General features: G+C 46.0%; 1 protein-coding gene across 1 annotated transcript in view; it reads left to right on the forward strand.

Annotated features, from left to right (window-relative positions):
* INTS4 (integrator complex subunit 4) overlaps window positions 1–23,075 on the forward strand; it is a 297,022-nt gene that overhangs the window by 220,473 nt on the left and 53,474 nt on the right. The window contains exon 19 of the mRNA XM_078658501.1: window positions 15,912–15,971. Within this exon, the coding sequence (XP_078514627.1) occupies window positions 15,912–15,971 (60 nt within the window). The remainder of the gene's footprint in view (window positions 1–15,911; window positions 15,972–23,075) is intronic.

Below are 23,075 nucleotides of genomic sequence, written 5' to 3' on the forward strand. Positions count from 1 at the left end.
GCATTGCACAGAAAGAATTTTCGTGCCCACATTGGAGTTATGCATATTAGGGAGGTACAGCAGAAGCAAGAAATATAAAGTTACATTTCGATTAATTGATTTGGGGTTGATCTTGGGCCTAATTACTCGCAGATGGAAATCCCCTCATCCCCCGCATTCTACAGCCTGGTTGCACTCATTTACAATTTGGGCATAGCCTTACACAGAGAAGATAATCTGAGTCTTAGAAAACACCCTATTGCCTTGCACTGGGATGCGTTAATGGCAGACTTTAATACTGACATATCATCTACTCCATGTCTTAATGGCTCCAACATGATAGGGGACCATGAGGAGGCGGATTGGGCAGTGCCTCTGGTCAATGAGGACAACACCAATGTATACCCTTCTTAGCTCAATCAATCTGTCTGGGTGCTGCGGTTCAGTCAAAGAGCCAGTTCTTGAGGTCCTTCTTGAATTGGGCCAGTAACTGGAATAGCATGAGGTGGGAGAGGCAGGGTGTTTCAGGTTTTGGCTGCAAGGTAGGTGAAAGATCTTCCTCCGGTCCTGGTCTTGCGGATCGGAGGGATGGTGACAAGGGCCAGTTGAGCGTAGGTGTCTGGATGGAACGTGGAATGGGAGACGGTGGTTCAGGTGTGCTGGTCCAGCATCATGGAGGGCTTTGTTAGGCATGTGTAAAGAGCTTGAAGGTAACTCTTTTGTTGACTGGAAGCCAGTGGAGTTCTCACAGGTGTTCGGAGATGTGGCTGCTGCGGGGGATGTTGAGGACCAGTCTGGCTGCAGTGTTTTGAATGTTCTGTAGTTTCCTGACTAGTTTCTGGGTGACGCCTGCATGGAGTGCGTTGCCATAGTCGAGTCTACTGCTGATGTGTGCGTTGGCGACCATCTTTCTGGCCTCAGTGGGGATCCATCTGAAGGTCTTTCGAGTTAGTCAAAGAGTGTGGAAGTATAATGAGTAGACAGTGTTGATCTGGTGGTTCATAGTGAGCGAGGAGTCCAGTATGATGCTGAGGTTTCGTGCATGGTCCGTGGGTGTGGGGCCGGGATCCTAGCGCAGCGGTCCACCAGGAGTCTTCCCAAGCTCAGGCGTTGGGCCCCAGGATGAGGATTTCGGTCTTGTCCGAGTTGAGCTTGAGGCAGCTGTTTTTCATCCAGGTGGTGACAGCCTTCCTCCTGTCGTGGAAGTTGTTTCTGGCTGTTGGGGGCTCATTGGTCAGGGAGAGGATCAGCTGGGTGTCATTAGTGTAGTAGACAAAGTTGGGTCCGTGGTTCATTACTATGGTTGCAAATGTGGGCCATGTAAACGTTGAAGAGAGTGGGACTCGGGGAAGAGCCCTGGGGTCCTCCGCAGCCGTTCTCCATGGGTTCTGAGAGGAACAGTGGTAGTCTGACTCGCTGTGTTATACTGGTGAGGAAGGAACAGATCCAGTCGAGGGCTTTATTGCGGATGCCAGCATCATGGAATCTTGTGCAGAAGGTGCGCTGAGAGACTGTGTCAAAGGCGGTCGAGAGGTCCTGGAGGATGAGGGCTGCTGTTCCTCCCTTTTTGAAGGAGCGAGCGATGTCATCGGTGGCAGTGAGGAGGTTGGTTGCTGTGCTGTGGTTGCTTCAGAAGCCAGATTGAGAGGTGTCGAGGACGTGGTTGGCTTCAATGAACTCTGAGAGTTGGGCGTTGATGGCCTTGCCGATAACCTTGGCTGGGAAGGGGAGCAGGGAGATGGGTCTGAAATTCTTGAGGTCTGTCGGTTCGGCGGACAGTTTCTTCAGCAGAGGCTTCATCTCTGCATGTTTCCAGTCGGGGAAGGTGGTGGTCTCAATGAAGCAGTTGATGGTGCGGCATAGTTTGGCGGCGATGGAGGTGGCAGCTCTGTGGAAGATGTGGGGTGGGCAGAGGTCCGAGGAGGCTCTGGAGTAAATGCTCTTCATGGTCTTGAGAGTGTCGTCCGTGGTGAGTGGGTCCCAGTTGAACAGGTTCTGGTGGGGGGGGATGCATTGTCGTGTGTGGTGTTGGTGGGAGTGAAGGACGGGTCTTGGGTGTCGAAGCGGTCATAGATCTGCTTGATTTTGTGGTTGAAGTAGGTGCCGAGTTTGTTGCAGAGGTCTTGGGAGGGTGGGACTTCTGTAGTCTCGCCATTGATTTTGGCGAACTCCTTGAGGATGGCAAAGGGTTCTTTGCTGTTTTGTGCACTGGCATTTACTCTGTCTTGGAGGGCCATTTTCTTTGTAGTTTTGAGGAGGAGGTGGTGTGCGGTGACGGCAGCTTTGAAGGCTGCGTGGGCTTCTGGGGTTTTATTTTTCCTCCATCTCTTCTCAAGCTGTCTACAGGTGCGTCTGGACTTGTGGAGGGCGGGAGTGAACTCAATGGCTTTCTAGGAGTGTTGCTTGCCAGGTGCTTTCTTGACGGGCGCCAGAGAATCGGACCAGTTGGAGATCCATCGTTGGAGGTTGCATGCTGAGGTATTGGCTTCTGTGGATGTCGGCAGTGTGGTTGTGATGAGGGAGGCGGTGAGATGTTCTTTGGGAACCTTGTTCCAGTTACGGCAGGGGGGTGGGGGGTTGGGGGTGTGGGTGTGGGTGTGGTCTTGTACAGTGGGTTTGGTGAAGGCAAAGTGGTCGGTCCAGAGGAGTTCGGAGGTGTGGCTGTAGGTGATGTTTTTACTGACGGAGAAAAGTGGGTCAAGCACGTGTCCTGCTCCGTGGGTTGGAGAGGTGATTAGCTGCTCGAGTCCGATATCTGCGAGGTTCTCCAGAAAGGATGCGGTGTTACGGCCTTTGGGGTTGTCCAGGTGAAAGTTAAGGTCACCGAGTAGAATGTAATCGATGGATGCAAGAGCCTGGGGTGCGATGAAGTCTGTGATGGCGTCGGTGAAGTGCAGACGAGGGCCATTCTGAGTTACTCTTAGCTGTTTGATGCACCAGTGGGGGCCATTGTCAGGGGGGCCTATCCTTTCCCACATGTATGCTACACACATTAACCGAGAGATGAGACTGACTGCTTATTAAAGCATTTCTTATCTGTAGACATGCATAAAGTATATGTTGTAGGCTGTTGCCTTGTTTGTAAAACTGTTTTGCTCGGTTACGAAAACAAGTTGCAAACTTAGTATCTGCCAATGTTCAGCGAAGGCAGATTCTGTATACGTATCAGCACTGTATTATCAAACCCTTTGATGTTGCAAAACATTTTGCACAATATGCACACATGATTTGCAATGCCATCAGCAATTCATACTGTCATTCATAAAGCTGTATATGTAACGTATATGCTAAACTTGTTTGAAAAACAATAAAACAGATGTAAACAAAAAATGAGTGTCAGATGAGCCAAATATCTTCGCTCCCTCCTCTATATCTTTCCTTTTTGTCAGTGGATGTCTTGTCTCACCAAATGTAGGTTGGCTCTGTCTTGCACCTTTCTAACTATAGTCCTCTTTCTATCCTGAATTACTCCCCTTATTTAAATGTATGGATCCAGTTGCCTGTTTCCATACAATCTTTGTAGATTATATAGGGCTCATCAACCTTTTCTTTAGTGAGAGCTACTCCTGATGAGGCTAAGCAACGTTCTCACTGTTACCAAGCACCACCACACCCAGCTTCATTGACTTTAAGGCTAATGTCCATAGAGACAGATACCATGGTTTGAACAGAATTCTTTGACTAGGGGCACTATGACAAAGCTGTGAAGTGTGGACTTTAGGGATGTATGAACATGTGTGCGTATTAATGGGATATATGTGTGTTGGTGTCTGGGAGCCTATATCGTATGTACTTATGGCACTGCACATAACCTTCAGCATATGTTGCACATTTACATGTATAACACAAACATACACCCTTTCTTTTTAAAGAGAAATATAAAGTGGCAAAAAATGTTGGGCAAAAATGTTCACAATATGGAACATTCTTCCATACTTTCAATTTCTTCCACTTAAAATAATGGCTGTATTTTTCAGTTATAAATTTGGCACAATGTCCATCAATCACTGGGAGCAAGATGTATGTTGTGTATAAAGGCTACATTTTGAAATGAGAGAAAGTTAAAAATGAAGAGTTAACTTTGTGTATATGGATTCTATAAAACTCATAATTTAAATGTTCACCCAATACCAAGTGTCACATTACAAACACTGGGCATCTTGCTCCCAGTGGCCTGTTGACACGGTGCCATGTTTATAACACCTAAATACAGCAATTTGTTTAAATGAGAGTTATTTAAAGTGAAGAAACATGCTTCATAAAACTTTAAGACATAATTGGCTTAATTGAAAGTGGAGAAATGCATTAAGACCTAATGATTCATAGAAATATTTTTCTTCACTTGAAATTTCTCCCATTTAAAACAAATTACTGTATTTCTCAGTTATAAATATGCACAGTGGCCAATGGGAGCAAGAGGCCTGTTTGAAAATGCAGTACTTTCAAATGGTAGAAAAATAAGATGAAGAGTTAAATTAATCATTAAGGTAACCTTTCATTTGAATTTTCACCCTTGTAAAAGCATTCATAAACATCATTTTGTTCTCACACCCCAATGTTAAATTGACAAGGACTTTAATTTAAGAGAGAAATACCTCAGTGCTTCATTTCTTTACCTCTGTGTCCCAACCTGGGTCCTAAATCTGAATGAGCACTGGTCATTATCAGGCCCTGCTATCTGGAGCCTGATTGATGATAATGTCAAATAAACATACCCTTCCCTTAACTTTTAACGGAAAATGTGGCACTGTGCTTATAATAAAATGAACTTAAGGCTGTGAAATAACCTGAAGGTGCTACCAGATCGATCAGTTGGAGAGGCCTGTACTAGATGTTGAAGCATAAGCAAGCAGAAAAACAAATCAGTATGTTTTGGACTGCACCAACCAGAGCAAGAAGGATAACAAAAAAATGTGCAGGATTTAGTGTTAATAATACCTCCCTGAATTCCTCAGAATGTTTACTGTCCAGAAATATTTCTTGTTGAGGGGCTATGGAGCCAGTGTGCAAGATAGCCGCACGGACGTGAGGCTCCTGCAGCCCGAGGTCTTTATCCATCAGTATCCTCCCCCAGATACCCTCATTGTACTTTTAAACATCACCTTATGGAAAGTGGACACTGCAGGACAAAATATTACACTGCTTTCTGGGTGTAAAATGGTGTATTTCCAGCCTATCTGAGATAGCGGCCCTGTTGGCCTACTTCGAGACTGTAATGGTGGCTGAAGGCGTGTGTAGACCTGAAAAACTGACCTGTGGGAGACGGTGAATGGCGGAGCCGGACCCTGCAGTGGAGCGGCTCCAGGGCATTGCTTGGACTTTCTTTGCCTGGAGGGGGGAGCACATAGTGCCCAGGCTCCAGTAAGGTGGGGAGCGAAAGGAGCAGCTTGCGTGGAGTGGCTAGCGGACTCCACTGATAGCGACCCCAGGGCCTGTGTGTGGCAGCGGGCGGTCTTGTGGCTGCTTGCTGGAGAGTTGTGACATTGCCATGCGGTACCATCCTTTCCTTCCCCCCTCCTCTCATGAGGCCCTCATTAGCCCAGACACATCGCAGTGGCCCCTGGTCTGAGAGGCAGAGGCAAGGACCTCGCTTGGGTGACTGCAAGGACTCCCCCACCTGGGAGACACTCCAGTCAACCACCCATCCAGAGGCCTGAGCACCAAGGAGTCAGGGTCTGGAGTGCACGGCTATGGCATAGTCCCCCTCTGGCATGCACTCACTACAGGACACGTTTGATTGGGGAGGAGGCGGCACCCACCACATTGAGTGCTGAAAGAGTGTTGTGCAGGAGATCTGGGGGACACATGAGTCTGCAGTGTCGGGAAAGGCCGCTGGGGCACCATTGCCATCTCATACCAGTGGAACGGGCTGAGCAATCCCCTGAATCTGCAGCCCTGCGCCTGAATTCATCAGCAGACACTGCCCTCCGGACACATCGGTAAGGCCTACTGCCTGGGGGATGGAAGATTGATACTTTAGCGCCCCCTGTCCGGTCACATGAAGAGCGGGCCTGCCTGGTGCCTGCTCCTCCCAGGCGACACACTTCTTGGTGCTAAAACTCAAGATGCCTCTTTGACGGCCTGTACAGCTCTGTGGCACTGCAGCTTCAGCCGATCCTCCATGTGACGGCCGAGCTATGCTGTGGAACACGTGCCCCCCTACTGCACCATCGAGTCTGCTTGTGCCCCCCTGATTGTAGTGTAGAGGTGTGGCAGGACAACAAGGCTGCGGAGAGCCCTAGCTATAGCCCCATGGTCAGTCGAGGACTAGCTGAGAAACACTGGCATTGACAAGGGGACCACAAAAGTTACACTAAACATCAGGATATTTGAGGGCTGGGCACGCTGCCACCTATAACAATGGGGAAACTGGACTGGTGCCAAACCAAGTTGTAGTTCAATGCTTGTAGATCTGCTCGAGCACTGGGAGCAGAACTGATCAAATGGGATCAGAAGATTCCCCAGTGGAAGGAGCCCTTGAGGCGGCAGATTTTAAATCCCTACTCATCGCTATGCAGCAAAGCCTTACGTCCATTGAAAGTAAAATAGACAAAGTGCACCAGAATGATCGCCATCACCCATAAATTGGAAAAGCAGGATGGTTGCATAAGAGAAACAGAACATAGAATCTCTGCAGTCGAGGACACTGTGTCCTCCTGCGGGGAACAGCGTCTTGATATGGAGAAGGTGCTCAAACTCATATCAGGCAAAAACTAAGATTTGGAGGCGAGATCCCATAGAAATAATGTAAGAAATAATGAGGATTCCCGAGTCAATCAATGGCTGAGGGAGGACTTCATGGAGGGCCTACTCGCCACTTTATTCGGCTCTCAATCATTCTCCAAGCTGCTGATTGTGGAGCGAGCCCACTGAGCTCTGATGACCCAGCCCCTGCCAGGCACCCCTCCCCGTCCGATAATTGCCAGGATTCTGAATAACTGCGACAGAAATACCACCCTATGCTTAGCCCAGGAAAAACACACACTGCAGTTTGAGGGAAACGCACTGTCCATCTATCCATACTTCACTGTTGCGGTACAGGAAGTCCACCGGAAATTTCTACCCATCAAACAAAAACTGCAGCAATCCAACATCCCATATGCAATGCTGTACCCTGCACGTCTTTGCATCTCACATATGGGTAAGGATCACATCTTCACCTCCACACTACAGCCTGGAGGCTTCATGAGGCGGAGTGCGATGCATACCTCCCCGTCCGGTCCCATGACACCGCGGTCCAGGCCCTTCTCCCCACTTTCAGAACAAGGCTAGAACGGTATCCAATGGAAAGACTAATCTTACTTGGCAGCAACATGTCTTGTAACATCAGACCCGACTGCGCTGGATTGAGGAGGGTCTAGGAGACATTTTAGGACTATCAACCTATCTCCACGCCTCATTGGCACTCTTACGCTGAACACTTTTGTTGTGCCTGACCAAGTATACTATTTTTTTTTATTTCCCTGATATGTTGGTTTCTGAGGTACATGGGGCACTTGATGACATGCCCCAGACACCCTCGTCTAGGCGAGGTGGTTCCTCGTGGCCCTCTTGGTGGCCCCCCTCTAGGATACCCCTCATTTTGGCACTTGATAATGTACCGCTTTCACTTGCACCAACTGTCCTCTGCTCTCCTGGAGTAAATCTCCTCTGTCCCTGCTTAGTACTATATTCTTCCTACGCTACCTCCTATTAGGGAGCTCTCTTCCCCCTCTCCATCCTCATCCTCTCATTCATTTTCTCTCTTTCTTTGGTTGACTGACTATGCATCGCCGTGGGTGAATGTCCTAGTGTCCTTATTGAGTGTCTTTTGTTCTTGGGGCTTGGGTGGGGTGATTCCTACTGGGATTGGGCCATTAGTTTGGGATGAGGGCGGGAAGGAGACTGTTTTGTATGTTTATCTGTGCTATTGTTGTTGCCAGAACGGTTTAAAAAAAAAAAAGAAATGTTTCATTTTGCTAAACCTTCTGGAGAGCTGGGCTCCATCCTGGGACAAACTGAATATGTTGCTTGTTGCATTTGACTAAAGGATTGGCTCTCCAAATGACATGGTCTAGGTTCCATATGGTCATATCCAGGGACTTATGTGAACCCTCAAACTGCTTCTTATGGAGTGGGGTTGGGATTATTTGCAGAAGCATTATCTCTTTCTGTTTTGGCACTGGAGAGCTACATGTGATGTGAATGCTGTCAGATAATACAGCAAAAAGTGGTCCTGGACATACTTTTAGTCAAAAACACTTAAATGTAACAGTCATTTTAAATCTGAATTACTTCACGGGACTTAATTCCTATTTTTTATCTTCCTTCCTTTATTTTTCAGGATTAAGTGCCGTGAAGTAATTCAGATTTAAAATGACTGTTAGATTTAAGTGTTTTTGACTAAAAGTATGTCCAGGACCACTTTTTGCTGTATAGTCTGATAACCCAGGTCCTTTCACTTCTGCTGGGTTATACCCCATTTTCTTAATGGGTGAATGCTGTCAGAAGCATTACTAGTAGCTGGGAACTGCTAGCCCATGCATTCCCATTTTCAGTTGTCTGTTGAGTTTGCCTAGTCGCTCAATCATACTTTCTTATTCACAAATGCACACTTGCACACTCTTCATTTATCATATACTCACACTCTGAAGCATCCTTCTCGCCCCAGCCAACACACACACACACAGTCTCACAGCCTTTCACACTCAAAGATAGCCAGTAGAAATGCATGTATATCTGTATTATCATCATTTTAGAGACCTCATTGGCTTTTAGTATGCATCAATAGAATTGAATTGTGTTTCCTGCAGCTTTTTGATTGATCTTAGTATTTAGGCACAAGAGAAGAGACCCATCCGTATTTCATAATCTCATGGAAATTTCAGAAATGGTTTGCTGTTTCCAATACTATTCCAAAGCCTATTGAAATTTGGTAGTTAATCATTGCAAAAGAAATGCGATAACTTTTCTCGGCCTTATCACAGGAAAATTCACAATAATTAGTCATTATAATACACAATAGTTAATTGATGAATATATGGTGCAACATTTGGAAGAAAAACACAAGTGGACACTGAAAACGTTTTCCAGTTTTTATGTAGGTATTTCCCGCTTAATGCAAATGGATGCCAATAAATTAAAACTTACACAATTTTATCCAAGGATCGTGTACATGTTTTTGCCTTCAAATGCACCTCTTTTGGAAATCATGCAATATCAGTTCTATTAAAGATGCTTTCTGAAGTCATTGGCGGACATACATCAAAATAAAGTGGGCATCATTTAATTATAGATTTTAATGAGAATGTTTACAGAATTTTGTTCTTTCTTGTATATATAGCAGTAGAAGGCAAAGCAAAGCGTCTTTGGTAGCATCAGTGGAAAAAAGCCTTTAAGGTTCTATCATGCCCATAAGAAAACATAAAAATGTAGGAATTTAATTTCAAAGGACACCTCAGCTGTCAAAAGGTTAAAGGAAATCTCATTGTTACGGACTTCAAATTTACAGGTCCTTTTCCTGCAGTATCTCTGAATATAAATGTAAACAAGTTGAGCTGATGATCCGACTTGTCAACACTGGCCATATGGATCACAGTAAAACAACTGGTAGGTTGGGCACAGTGGGTTCTTTCAAATCTACGTGGGGAGGATCCGTGAGTACACATGATTTTGTTTTTGCTGCAGAGAAATAATACTTCTGTAGCCAGAGCTACGTTTAGCTTTTAGCCTTGGCCATGATTTTCTCCTTAAAGTGAAGCATCTATTTAGAAACTGCATTTATTTTTTTCCTTCTTGATCAAGGTATTTGTGAGCCTCAAAGAGGGTCAGTAGAGTGTGCAACGAAGTATATATGTTTTTAAACACAATCTAAAAATGTTTGAGTGCCCCCCTTTTTTTTTAGGTTTTTCTACATACTGATTCATAAACACATTCAGATACATACAGAGTGTACTTTTGGTGTCACCACCATTCAGCCAAGACCATATTTGGGTGGGCCTCTTTAGACATTGCTTATTTGAAATGGTTTACATATTTTGGATCAGTCTATATTAGAGCATTCTGCAGTTTTAGATATTACAGTGGTGATGTGCACAGTAGTTCTTGTCTGGGAAGGCAGTCTGCATCACTAGTGAGCACTCCGGCTTGTCCGCCATAGTTCAGGCCACAGTATTTTTGAGTTGTGTTCCTCACCGGGGACATCCTGGTGGATTCTTTGCTAACAGTGAATGCAGCATCCTGTGCCGGATGTGGCTCACTCCAGAATGGCACGGAGCTTTAACTTGTCCTGTGCTTTCTTTCTCTGCCTGCCCAACCCCATTCTACTCCAATGGGAGTTCCCTCACTCATGTTGATGAGTGGCCATCTTACATAATCGGTATTGCGCCACAGACCAGTGGCGTTGCATTAGATTTGGAGGGGAATTCCCTCATCTAAGATGGCTGCTGAGGCATCAGCCACTCAGCAGTGAGAGTTACAGCATCTCCCACTGCCTGGAGCCCAAAGATCCTGCACAACACTCCTGTGAGTCAGCCCACCAAATATGTACACACCTTAACAGGCGTGAATTAATGGAGGTTGGCAAGCAGGGTGATTGGTTGACAAACCTAGTAAAGGTACTGAAATGAAGGTTTCTATAATGTTATTTTTTTGTGCAGTACCTTGCATAATGGTGTGTGCTGGCTCGGGGTCTTGTATGTGTCCAATAGCTCACATATATATAGAGAGTTAACAAGGGGTTGTGGTTGACGTACTAGACGGATAGCCCGTATAGAAAGTATTTTGAAGAATTTTGGTTAGTCTGTTTTTCTGTAGTGTCAATTGCAACCATTCTGCAGTTCTGTTCCTCGACTCTGTCTTAAGTTTCCTTTTGGTTGTGTTTCTTCTGATTAAATTTGTGAATAATAAGTAAGTTGGCTGCCTAGGTCATAAAATCCTTCCTTCCTGACATCTAATGGCTAACTGTTTACAATGACTTGGTCTGTCATGCAATATCTTAAACTGAATATCCATAACACAAACTAGCTGTTCAAATTGAGACATCTAACTGCAGATTCCTCAACTTTTGAATATTCCCCACGCGTCAGAATTGATCTGGAAACTTTTCAGCAGTACCTCTGCACGCTGGTAGATTGCACTGTGCAGCTTGGCAATGACAATGTTGCAATCTGGAAATAACATACGGGGCTCATATACACAACTTTCCCATGTATTGTATTTGTATTGTAATTGCATTTATATATCGCTTACTACCCCTGACGAGGCGTCGAAGCGCTTTTTTAGCGAGTTTGTGTTGCTGTCTATTCCTTTCTTTCCGTGCCCCCAGACTGATCCAGAGCTACCTCTTGTCTTTTTGAAGCAGTTTTTCAACTAAAAATGTACAGCGTGTAAGGGAAATGTAATCTCCCAAAACAACAGTATTCAAACCTTGTAAGGACTGTCAGAACCAAATGTCTGTGACAGATCCTCATCCAGTTTGCCTAAGGTGCCTGGGTTCGAGCCACCCCTTAATGTACCAAAAGGCCAGAGCAGGACCCAAGGTATTGTTGACAATGGCCTACTGGGATTTGCTAAAGTGTCACCCTTTTCCTTCATGTAAGGCCCCAGATAGGCAACAATCTCTTAAAAGATTTTCCTACAAAACCATAAAATCACCAACGGAAGTCCAAATCCTCCTGTTCCTCGAGGAAACAGCCTCACGCCACAATTCTAATGTTACACAAAGATAAAGCCAGAATTTCTGATTCAGTTTGCCAACCCATTTTCAACTGCCTCTGTTGACTTGAAACCTTGCTCCCTCTCCCCAAACTTCCTTTAGCTGCCATTATCCCAGGACTAGCTCTCATTTTCCACTAATTGTGAGAAAGCCCGATTGGTAATCCAGCTTATCTGCAAGGACTATGTCCTAGCTTACTCCTCCTGACCACACTTTCTCCACCAGGAAGTGTATCCAGCAGGCACCTCAATTTTAGTGACAAGAGTTCTTGCCCTGCTGAACAATTGGATCAAAGAGGGGATAACTGTGGAGTAAAGAGGCCCTACATTATATTCCCTTTACTGCATGGTTCCCAAAAGAGATGAAGGACTGAGACCTATTCTTGAACCTGTTCATTTGGCAGGAGCAGTTCAAGACGTCACAGAGCCAAGTTCTGTTTGTCCTCTCCATGGTGGATTGGCTGGTGTTCTTGGACATCCAGGGCACCTATTTTCCTCTACCAATTCTCCTCATCCATAGGCTTTATTGAGGTTTACCCTGTGGCGCTAGCGGTATCAGGTCACTGTCCTTCCATTTGGCCAAATGACCACTCCAGATGTGTTCACTTAAAAAAGGCCAGTTGTAGAGCATCATCAGAGAGATCATAAGATATATGGGTGACATTTAAGTGTGCTCCTTTGATCTATATCGGAGCATTGTCACCACATAAATTTGATGGAACTGCCAGCGGTCCATCTTTCCTAGAAGACATTCCTCCCTTCTGTCTCTGGGAGCACCATTCAGCTCCAGCACTACAATACCACTGCATCAGCTGCATCAATAGATAGGTGATCTGGGTTTATAGACCCTGCTTGGGGAGATAATTTGACTGCTGCATTGGTCTCAGCAATTGGGTTTTCTAGGGAGTGGCACATCTTGCAGACTCCGCATGAGAGCAGGTGCTTTGAATTGACTCTTATCAAAGGGCCATGAATGTGAACTTCATCCAGTAGTAACAAAAATGGTCTTCTCCGGTTTTGATTTCCCTGTTGCCCTTTACATTGAGCTGGTCACAGGGTGTGATGTATGCATTTCCACTGATTCTGCTTCACTTGACACTGGCTCCATAAAACCTGTAGTATTGTCAGTTCTGGGGTGAGCAGAGCCGTATCTGAGGCCGAAAGCCATCATCTGCCAACACTAGACAGGTATACTGTGGAAAAAATCTTCTGGACCCAGGCTGGCTCCTAGAGGATATTCATAAGGTGGGTAAACTGCAAGAAGATAATGAATCCTTCAGAAATATTATCAAAAATAGCTTTTTATTCTGTCACTCCTATGAGAGGAATGAAGAAGTGTGAATTTCTGTAGGCCTGTGTCTGTCAAGAGGATGCCCGTCTTACATCCAGAGTGATAGCATTTTGTTTCTGCTCTACCGTGAAATTATTGGAATTCTGAGACCTGAGATGAGGATACAGGGATAAAGCAGCTAGCTGACTGGAAGGGACACAGAGTGGTTTCTGTTGATGACAGGTGTCTGAGAAAGTGCACTCATGTTGAGTTGCAGTCACTCAGGCTCCGATCCACTTTGGGAGCTTGAAAGGAGAATCTAATGACGATCTGATGAGTGAGTCTTAAGGGAAGCCAACTCTAGAATTAGAGGAGCTGCACAACTACCCACAGCCATATACGTTAACAGGCCAGAGACCCAAAATTATCTTAAGGATGTTAAAAGTGTGACAGTGGTAGGGGAGGAGATGTTATTTTGTAGGATTTATTTTGGTAAGGGGGGAGAAACTTTCAAAGAAGTAATCGCGATAGAAACTCCATTCTACCAACTAATGTTTAAAGAAGAATCTATGGATTGTATGCAACCAGGGATGCCCCCATAGGAGATGACTCTCTCTGCTAACATTCTACAAAAGCTCTTGCTGCCCAACACCCAAAGGCAGACTGATAGTTGATGGCTGAAATGTGGCCTAGAAGGTGGTTCATTCTCTTGATAGACTTTGTGATAGACAGACTGTTTGTGGACTTCATCAAATGTGTCTGAGGTACCTAATTGTCTAACCTCGAACCTATTTGAGATGGTTGCTAATATCCATTATGCTCCTAGAGGCACTCTTCCAAAGAGCTGATTTGGAATTTTCATCTGCCAGTAATGCAAGTAAGGTATTTTGCAGTTGTCCAAAAGGTATCTCCTCTCAAGACTCCTTCCTTTAAAGGTGGACTGTTCTTGTTGTCCAGTCCTTCATCACTAACTGTAAGAAAGTGGATTATTATTTGGGGTGGACAAGTGTCCTTATTAATTCTTATGTGTTAATTTGTACATTATCATTATCTACATCTGTTTGTCCTATGCACAAAACTTTCTTAATGTATCCATCATCATCATGCATCTAAGTGTCTGGTACACCCAGGAAAAATTGAATTGTTCCCTAACTCGTTATAAGTCTATGTAGTCTATTTGTTATGGGTTAGGAAATTAAATGGATTATCCAGTTAATTTTTTTTATTTAATATTAATTAAATGTTTTCCCCTACATACTAGGGTACTCAAATAAATGTCTATTTGTATGAACAGATTTTAAAAGCATGCACTGAAAAGTATCTAAACACTAAAGGGAGTAGTCTCTACAGCACATTGGTTCTCACACAGATTTGTTAGTCTGGAACAGTGAGATGCCACCATCACTGAGGTCTGGTCCTCATAACGTGAGTGTGACGGGCTCAGGAGGAAAGGGCAGGAGTCAGGTTCTGGTCAAAGATGGTTTTACTGACGCAAAGAGAAAGTCAGTACAGGTCTTTCGGTGGTGTAGAGGTCGGCGTGGGGATCGGCTCCTGCTACGTCTTCGGACTCTGGACTTGGGTGCCTCGGCTCTCCTTAGTCCCTCCGGGCTTTTCCTCTTCAGGGGCTTGTCGACGTCCGTGATGGCTCCCGGTCACCAATAGCCAAAAGAAAGAGAAGGGAAGTGTCAGGGGAGTACTCTCGAACGCAAACGTTCTAGGAATGGGGGGTGAGGGAGTTTCCGTAGTGCAACACACAGGGCTCTCAAGTGGTGAGGGGTAGTGCTCAAGGGTAGGGCCACCGGGTTTGAACAGGAATCCCAATCACTCGACAGACCCGCCTTTCCTTCCAACCCAACCCGCAACTCTCCTCCGTACCTGGGCTAGCCCCACACCTCCCCCGGGTGAGTGGCTGGGCGAAGCGCCGTGTCGGTGGCCTCCAGGCGTCTCCTCCATCGATGGTACGTCTCTCTCTCTTCCGCGGTTCTCCTCCGGTCTCTCACTCTTCTCCTCGCTGCTCTCTTCTCTCGCCTCCTTCTCCATTCTCCAACCTCCGGTGAACAAGCACACCCTCTCGGACTCAGCTTCCGCATTTGACGCCGCCGCGTCCTTGGACGGCCCCGCCCACTTGTCCGAGGGCTGCCAGTTAAAGGGCCAGTGTTCGTCGTCCTCTGTATCCCTGGCAACCTCGCAATCGAAAGAGGGGAGTTCCTTCTGTACGGGGGAACAAGCAGGGGGTAAACGGTGAAGGTCCCTATGCACAGTCTCTACATCAGTTCTTTGTGGGGCGAGCGACGCCACCCCGCTACAGTGAGATAATTTCAGGCTAAGTGGTGGTTCAGTGCATTTGTGTGGACTTCCTTCACCAACTCTCTGACACTCCCTTGGGAGCACCCAGAGTTAACAACTGTGTGCGAAACTAGCATAAGAAGTTCATGCAGGCTCATGTAATATGCATTTACACCTGTTTAACATTATGTGAAAAAGGCTCAAATTATGCATGCATAATTTATGATTTTTGACAGACTTAAGTTGTACAATTAACGAATCTGCTCCCATACTGTAGGCACAGTTTTGGAAAAATAATGTTCTTGTTGAATCCATAACAAATGTAGGCTGCAGTTTGAACCCCTTTTGCTGTACAGTAATCAAAGATTTGTAATGCAAATAATTTAATTTTCCTTGATCTTTGCTTAAAATTTGTTTGTTTTGTGGTATGCTTACACATTAATCTTGCTCTAAACGTATTTGCCAGTTGATACAAGTATAGATATCCTGTCACTTACATTCATTAGTGGTATGCGTAGTTAAAATGTGATTTTTGCATGTAACTAAAATGTTCATAAGTAGCTTAACAAAAAAAATATTCCAGTATAACTTTTTAGTTAACAATTTATTACTGCTCAATTGTGTAATTTGTTCACATTTAACAAGATAAATAATAGCAGTTTGTCTTAAATTTCTGTTGCAGCATGGAACCTCTTTTTGGCATATGTGAGAACTTTTTACTGGAGGTTGACTTTTTTCAGAGGTCAGTATTGTTTTTTATTTCTATTTGTATGAATAGTCAGAAACATAAATATATAGAAACGCAAGGTTTATCGAATATATGAATAAGAAAGGACTCCACAAACTGATTACTGTGACAAAACGATTTATACATTTAATGGCTTTTCCTGTATTTTTTGTTGACAAGCCCTGCCACTGTTCTTTATTAAAGTTTCATACAAAGAATACATTTGGATCCGAGGAAATGATCTTACAAGGCATGTATGTTTGTAGTACTTATTAGTTTTGCCTGATATATGATGAAACGTGTTTTGCAGCGTGAATCCTATTCCGCCATCTAATGGTTGGGTCCGGAATGGTCTTTGTTTTTTTTTTCTTCTTCTGGGCGTTGTCGACCACTATTAGGTGCCAAGTACGTCCCTTGTGTGACGTCAGGCAGCGCCCTGGGGGTTGTTGTGCCTGGTAGCCATCTTCAGATCCTTTTTTCCGCCATTGGGTCTGGAAGCAAGAGGGGACGCTCCGAAGTTTTCAGGAAAATCCCTGAAAAAACTTGATATTTCGAATTGAAAATTTGCATCAAACATTGACCTCCCAACCCGAAAACACAACTTCACTAGAACGACCTCTCTAACACCAAACAGAGACCCAACACCAACCACCTTACATGCATCCTTCTCAACACCCGCTCGGTTCACAAACACGCCATCGACCTTTGGAACCTACTCGACACCATTTCCCCGGACATCGCCATCCTAACAGAAACCTGGATGAATGCCTCATCAGCTCCAGACATCGCCATAGCCATCCCGGACGGCTACAAGATCATCCGTAAGGATCGCACCAATCAGACAGGAGGAGGCATTGCCATCGTACATAAGAACACCATCCGCGTCTCAACCAGCTCAGAAGACAACCTCGCTATCGCCAAACACCTCCACTTCCAGATCCACACCGACCCCAAGACCACACTCAGAGGCACCCTCCTCTACAGACCCCCAGGACCCCGTACACAATTCAGCGAAGACATCACTGACTTCATCACCCCACACGCCCTCCCCTCAGAAGAATACATCCTACTGGGAGACCTCAATTTCCATCTGGAAAAAAGCAACGACAGGAACACCACCACCCTCCTGGACAATCTCGACAATCTCGGACACCCCCACCCACTACGCAGGACACACCAGCAAGCATATCTCCTTCACTCACACCACTACCCTCCACTGGACGGACCACAGTTGCATCCACTTCATTTACAACAAGACCACCATCCACATCCACCCTCAACCAACTCTGCGAAGAAATTGGAACAAAATCACCATCGACCAGATCTCCACATCACTTCTTCAGAAACTCCCTGCCTATTCATCGAACCCTAACCAAGCCGCCATTAACCTCACACAATGGTTAACCCAAACCGCCGACAAACTTGCACCCTTGAAAAAACATCAAATCAAGCAAGGAAGCAAGATCGCCCCCTGGTTCAACGATGACCTTAAGAAATCCAAGAAGCTCTGTCGCTCCCTTGAGAAAACTTGGAAATTAGACCCAAACACTATCACCCAAGCCGCCTTCAAAAACGCCACCCGCAAACATCACCAACTAATCCGGACAACCAAGAAATCAGCTCTCAAAGACCGACTAGACAATAACGCCCACAACAGCAAGGAACTTTTCAACATCATCAAAGAATTCACCAACCCTACCGCCAGCTCCAACGACATCACCCCCTCTCAAGTCCTCTGCGACTCCCTCGCCTCATTCTTCCATGACAAAATCGCCGACATTCATAACAGCTTTGACAACCAACCCGTAAACCAGACCACCCCTCTCACCTCCGAACCTGTACCTCCTCCGAATATCCTTCTCGACTGGAACCCAATCACCACAGAAGACACCATTCGCCTAATGAACTCCACCCACTCAGGATCCCCTACAGACCCATACCCCCATCACATCTTCAACAAAGCAGATTCCATTATCGCACCGCATCTCCGAGACGTCATCAACTGCTCCCTCAACTCCGGCACATTCCCAGAAAGATGGAAACACGCCGAACTCAGCGCCCTTCTGAAGAAACCCACAGCTGACCCCACCGAACTCAAAAACTACCGCCCCATCTCGCTCCTCCCATTCCCTGCCAAAGTCATTGAGAAAGCCGTCAACAATCAGCTCGCCACCTTCCTCGAAACCAACAAATCACTCGACTCCTCACAGTCTGGCTTCCGAGCCAAACACAGCACCGAGACCGCCCTCATCGCAGCAACAGACGACATTCGAACACTACTGGACAATGGAGACACAGTCGCCCTCATCCTCCTCGACCTCTCCGCAGCCTTCGACACAGTCTGTCATAGCACCCTTATACAACGCCTCAGCAACATCGGAATTCAAGGAAAAGCATTGGACTGGATCATCTCGTTCCTCTCTGGAAGAACTCAGAGAGTCCGCCTCCCCCCTTTTAAATCAGAGGCCACCAAAGTCATCTGCGGCGTTCCACAAGGATCTTCTCTCAGCCCTACCCTCTTCAACGTATACATGAGCCCACTCGCAACCATCGCACGTCAACACAACCTCAACATCATCTCCTACGCTGATGACACTCAGCTGATCCTCTCACTCACCAAAGACCCAATCACCGCCAAAACCAACCTACATGATGGGATGAAAGAAGTAGCCGAATGGATGAAGCACAGCCGTCTGAAACTGAACTCGGACAAAACGGAAGTCCTCATCTTAGGGGCATCTCCTTCCGCCTGGGACGACTCTTGGTGGCCAACGGCCCTAGGAAAAGCTCCCATACCGACGGACCACGCACGGAACCTGGGCATCATCCTGGACTCCTCTCTCTCGATGACCAGCCAAGTCAACGCCGTCTCATCTTCATGCTTCAACATCCTACACATGCTCAAAAAAACATTTCGCTGGATCCCCACCGAAACAAGAAAAACGGTCACCCACGCACTGGTTACAAGCCGTCTGGACTATGGAAACACCCTTTACGCCGGCATCACCGCAAAACTGCAGAAAAAACTCCAACGCATTCAAAACGCCTCAGCCAGACTCATTCTAGACATCCCCCGCAGAGACCACATTTCCGGTCACCTGAAAGACCTCCACTGGCTCCCCATCAACAAAAGGGTAACGTTCCGTCTCCTCACCCACGCACACAAAGCCCTTTACGAACTTGGACCTGACTGTCTCAACACGCGCCTCTCCCTCTACACTCCCACCCGCCAACTGCGTTCGTCCAACCATGCCCTCGCCGCTGTTCCGCGCATCCACAAAGCCACCATGGGGGGAAGATCCTTCTCCTACTTGGCGGCCAAAACCTGGAATTCCCTTCCCATCCACCTCCGCCTTACCCAAAACCACCTAGCCTTCAGAAAACAGCTTAAAACCTGGATATTCGATAAGTAACCCCCCCCCCCCCTTCCTCAAGCGCCTTGAGACCCTCTGGGTATGTAGTGCGCTATATAAGTTTTGACTTGACTTGACTAATACCGAAGACATCAAGGTTTGACAAATGGCGAGGTTGGGGCCATGGTAAATACCCCTTTTAAATTCTGCCCTGAGTGCCACCGCAAATTCGCACAACGCGTTCCACATGACGTGTGTGACCTCTGCCTGCCCAAGGACCAGGAGGACAAGGACTGTGAGGCCTGCACGATGTTCCTGCCGAAAACCCTCAGGACAAGCCGAAAGCAGATAGAGGCTCACTATGCAACAATGTCCCAGGCACCGGAGAAACCTTACCTGAAGGACCTAGGCCTCTCCAGCGACAAGGAGGACCAAGGACTTCCAGCAGAATTGACACACAATGTCGAAATTCTGATGGCAAACTCTGAAAAAACACACGTCCAAAAAAAAGATTGCAAAGGACACAGAGAAGAAGACGGATAAGGTAAGACACCATACACTTCCATCGGGACCGAAGGGCCACAATAATAAGGCACTGCCTAAGGCAGCCCCGATGCCATAGAAAAAGACGATAGAAGGCCAGCCGCGATCCAAAGAACCCGACTGAACCTTACCAAGGGACGCTGACGAGGGAAGATCGCCCAAGAAGCTGAAAACAAGGGTCGAACACGAACCCCTGAAGGGAACTACACCTCCCTCGAAGCCAGAGGCAAGTGCGACCAAGAAGAGAAAATCTCCGGTCTCCGACACAGAGAGCGCCATAGAGGTTGAAATGAAAAGAAAACTGCTAAAAGCTGAAATGGCGAGACTCCTCCAGAAAAAGGAGTTCGACACTTCACTCAAGGAATTCAGTATTACAAAAATTCCCATCGACAGTGTCGAGGCCGAAGAGGAAGAGATCCTCGAGTCACCTCCAACCCCTAAACCATGCGATGACGACCTTGATTAGTACATTGATGCACCTGAAGAGGAAGAAGCCTCTTAAACCTTCGAAGATCAATGGAATGACCTCGACACAGAAAGCCCAGAGGATGAGATATGCTGTTATCCCTCGAAGTCTTCCCCGCCAGATGATATAGCCTTCTACAACGGCTTAGTGAAGAGAGCAGCTGACGCTTTCAGGGTCACCCTCGAAAAAGAAAAAGGGGACACATGCGTTCTCTTAGAAACAGTAGCCCCAGTCAACAAAGGCACACTATCTACTGGTGCTACAAGGCATCCTGTATCAAAGCAAAGAAGCCTTCAAAGAGTCTGCCTAGAGCAAAGGGCTAACACCAAGGGTCGAAAAGAAGTGCAAACCCTCTTCCAAGGACCCTAAGTATATCCTGGTAAATACAGTGCCTGACTCCATCATTGTCACCATGGCCAGGAGAAGAGCAAATGCCCTCTCTAACAGTGGACCACCTCCTCGCAAACTCAAATGCCCTGCTAAACAGGTACGGTCACCAACAATGGGATGACATCAAGGAGCTCATCAACAAGCTCCCGTAAGAGGACAAGAAAAAGGGAAAATGCCTTAAATCAGCACTCGACGCAGCAGACACTGCCATCAGACAGATGTGCACAGGCACCACACTAAGAAGGCATGCCTGGCTCAGAATATCCAGCTTTAAACAAGAGGTGCAAACACCCATCATTAACAGACCGTTTACAGGGGAGACACTATTTGGAAAGGAGCAGATGAATCTCTCCAGCAGATTAAAAAAGACAACGAAACTGCAAGCGCCATGGGAGCCCTGCAACAAAGAGGTACCTTCAAAAGAAGAGGATTAGCGGAAGAAAACCCACAAGAAGAGGTGCCTTTGTTCAAGGACAACAAATGTCTCATCAATAAACGGTCCAAGGGAATGGTCAACATACAAACCAACAACCAGGATACCAAACCTGGCTACAACAGCCAAAGCAGTCCTTTCGAGGAAGAGGCAGGGGCAGAGGCCAGCCCTCTAAGGGAAGAGGAAATGGCTCAAATTGACTCCTGCACAGAAAAAAACACACACACCATCAGAGGGAGGCAGGATATCGCAATACTTACAACAGTGGTGAAAAATCACCACAGACAATTGGATATTAAATTCAATTGGATATTAAATTTGGTAAAATTCTGGTATTGGATAGAACTTACAAAAAGCCACCATCAAATCCCCAACCCCCCCCCCCCCCTCCCCCCGCCCCCCTTCACCCTCTCCCGGATAAAGAAGTTCCTCAAATCAGAACTCATACAGTTAAACTCAGAAATCAAGTAGCTTCGTCAAAAACAAGCAATAGAAATTGTACCAAGGCAAGACCTTTTCAAAGGAAACTACTCACCATATTTCCTACTTCCCGTTAAGGCCAATTCTGGACCTAAGGTTCATAAACAAATTCATTTTTACGCAATATTTCAAATTGGCTACACTCCAAGTAAGAAAACCGCAAATTCGAAAGGGAAATTACATAGCAACAATAGATCTCAAGGACGCCTATTTACACATCCTTATGAACAAAAAACACAGAAAATATCTCTGGTTCCTACACAAGCGAACACACTACCAGTTCAAAGTACTTCCTTTTGGAATAAAATCAGCACCATGTGTCTTCACCAGGGGCCTAGCCGCAGTTGCGGAATACACGTCTACCCTTACCTAGACGACTGGCTTATAAGAGCAGACACAAAACAAAATGTCTTAGCCATGTTCAAACAGCTATCCACACACTTCAAGGATTAAGATTCTCAAGAAATCAAAAGAAATCCTCCACTAGGCCACAAAATAAAAAACATTCTTATGTGCAAGAATCAACTCAAGACTCGGACAGTCTTACCCTACACAAAAGAGGATACAAGCCATCAAACAAGAAACGTCCCTCTACCGGAAGGGTCAATCTCTGACAGGGAGAAGAGTCATGAAGCTCATGGGCATGATGGCGTTATGCATCCCACTCATTCCTCATGCCCGCCTACATATGCGCCCCTTCCAGGAATGGCTTTCCAACAACTGGTCACAGGGAGTTGGGAGGATCTAGTGGTTGTTACGCACAGACTGCAAGCTGAAATACAACATAACTCAAGGCAGACCTTTCAAAAATCCAACTCCTTCTGTGGCAATCACAACAGATGCATCCCTCAACGGATGGGGAGTGCACTTCCAGCAACTGAAGATTCGAGACCAGTGGAACGACCTAGACTCAATAAAACACATCAATTACCTGGAAATGAAAACAGTATTCCTAGCATTGAATGCGTTAAACACATTCGCAAAAGGACTATCTTGATTCAAACCGACAACACCTCCACAATGTTTTACCTCAACAAACAGGGTGGTACGAAATCAACAACAGCTTAGAGCACCTAATGTATATAAGTGGTACTCCATATGTCTGGAGATCATGCAAATCTCCCTACTGCATCGAAATACAGTAAAAGGGGATTGTGTCTTATCTTTACTTCAAAAGTATAAGATAGACTGAATTTCATTGAGTTCCAGCAAACGCAGTTGGCAGATATGGTTGGATCTTGTGGTCAGCACAAAGCACTGTAGGAAAGGGAAGGTAAAACAAAGTGTTTTTTTCAGTGAAGAATCATGAAACTATGCTGATGACAAGATGGTTAGTAACGTCAAGAGAGTGACTGCAGCTAGTGAACTCATTTGAATGAGTACATGAATGGAAGTGACTTTGGCAGGTCAGTAGTCTCACACCCTTATTCTTCTGAGATGTAGGTGATCCTCAA

The sequence above is a fragment of the Lissotriton helveticus genome, chromosome 8 (assembly GCF_964261635.1).
Source record: "Lissotriton helveticus chromosome 8, aLisHel1.1, whole genome shotgun sequence".
Taxonomy (NCBI): domain Eukaryota; kingdom Metazoa; phylum Chordata; class Amphibia; order Caudata; family Salamandridae; genus Lissotriton; species Lissotriton helveticus.